Below are 1624 nucleotides of genomic sequence, written 5' to 3' on the forward strand. Positions count from 1 at the left end.
ACCCGTAAGATAACCAAGATTATGAAAAAGAAGTTTAATAAGCCTTTCTATAGTTGGACCTGTGTGCCTACAGACAGACAAGAAGGATACTTCGTTGAATTTGCGGTAACCTTCTTTATCTTTTACATTCAGTTTATAGTTCTTTCTGTTGTGAAAAGAAATATCGGCAAGTAAAGTATGCAATGAAACTAGGTGGAACAAAGAACACTGAAACATATATAATTATTTATTTGTATGTGAGAGATATGTAAAGTAGCTAGCAACCATGCACGATAAGCTTATATGTTATCTGTTGTTTTGTAGAAAAAACACACATGGAATCCCATGTTAACCGGTCTTGTTCAAGAACACTTTGAATCCATTTGTCAGCTTCGAATGAAAGGTATGGTCAGTGATGTAAGGACCTCTCGCGAGCAACCGAATTGGATAGGAGATACACTCTGGAAACAAATGACTGCTTATTGGGACACTGAGGCAGCAGTGGGAAAGAGCCGCAAGGCATCAGCAGCTCGTTTGTCTGAACGTAATGGTCTTGGTATTCACAAGCATAACTCAGGACAGAAGTCCTATATGCAAATCGAACAGGAGCTGGTGAGTATCATTTTCTTTGTCTCGTTTTCTTTAACACTTGTCTCATTTTCATGTGTGACTTTCTTCCATTTCATTTCAGACAGTGGAGTTGGGAAGACCTGTGAGTTTTGGTGAAGTATTCATCAAGGCTCATACAAGAAAAGATGGAACCTATGTTGATTTCAAAGCAGAAAAAGTTGCTGAGGCTTACAAAAAGAAAAAGGAAGAGAAGTTGGCTAACCTTGAGAAGGATAACACTGAAATCTCAGAGGGGCTTTTGCTAGCAATAGAAGAGGACAACGAGCTGTTTATTCAGGTCTACTATTTTTTTAAAAAAATATTTTACAGTCATAAGTTTTTGCATTAAGAGTTTGGAGTTGTTTTCCAGCTTGGAAATTGATTGATAATGACTTACTCATTGTTTTCTTTGTTGTAGTCAACTTTCTGCAATGACAGAGGAGACCTTTTTGGTATTGGAAGCCTGAAGAAGAAGCTTAAGAGAAAACCAAATGACCCGATCAGCTCCTATTCTTTCATGCACATGCAACAAAAGCTTGAAGAAGCTGAACTCAAGATAAAAGAACAAGAAGCCCGTATTGCCAAGGCTGAGGCAGACCGTGCACTGGAACAAGCTACTAACCAGGCTAAGATGGCTGAGTTCTCCCTTATGCACAAGTACATGCGTTCAACTGACCAAAAATACCTTGATTTCATTGCCTCTGAAGCATCATCTCCAGCTCCTCCTGATCAGTAAAAGCTGTGTACTTAGGTTATCATATTTAACTATCTTTTGGTGTTTGGTATTTTGTACATATAACAACTCTGATAACTTTTTGGTATGTATCTGTATTTTGGTGTTTGATTTGGGATGTATCTTTTTGGTAATTAGGATTCTAAAAACTTTAATCTACCTCCAGTTTCTTCATTTAGCATGTGTCAAATGATTAATCCCACAAATAAAAATCAAAAGTGAACCAAAATAAATAAATACCAAATCCCAAATCAATGTTTGTATCGGTCAAAAACAGTAGCTCCGTAGTCACTTATCAGTCGC

General features: G+C 37.4%; 1 protein-coding gene across 1 annotated transcript; it reads left to right on the forward strand.

Annotated features, from left to right (window-relative positions):
• Nucleotides 1-450: 450 nt before the first annotated feature.
• On the forward strand, nt 451-1324 carry LOC106302594. Its single transcript, XM_013739067.1, has 3 exons — nt 451-591; nt 671-886; nt 1007-1324. The coding sequence occupies exons 1-3, from the start codon at nt 451-453 to the stop codon at nt 1322-1324; spliced, it is 675 nt and encodes a 224-aa protein (XP_013594521.1).
• The last annotated feature ends 300 nt before the right edge of the window (nt 1325-1624 follow it).

The sequence above is a fragment of the Brassica oleracea genome, chromosome C7 (genome assembly GCF_000695525.1).
Source record: "Brassica oleracea var. oleracea cultivar TO1000 chromosome C7, BOL, whole genome shotgun sequence".
Classification (NCBI taxonomy): domain Eukaryota; kingdom Viridiplantae; phylum Streptophyta; class Magnoliopsida; order Brassicales; family Brassicaceae; genus Brassica; species Brassica oleracea.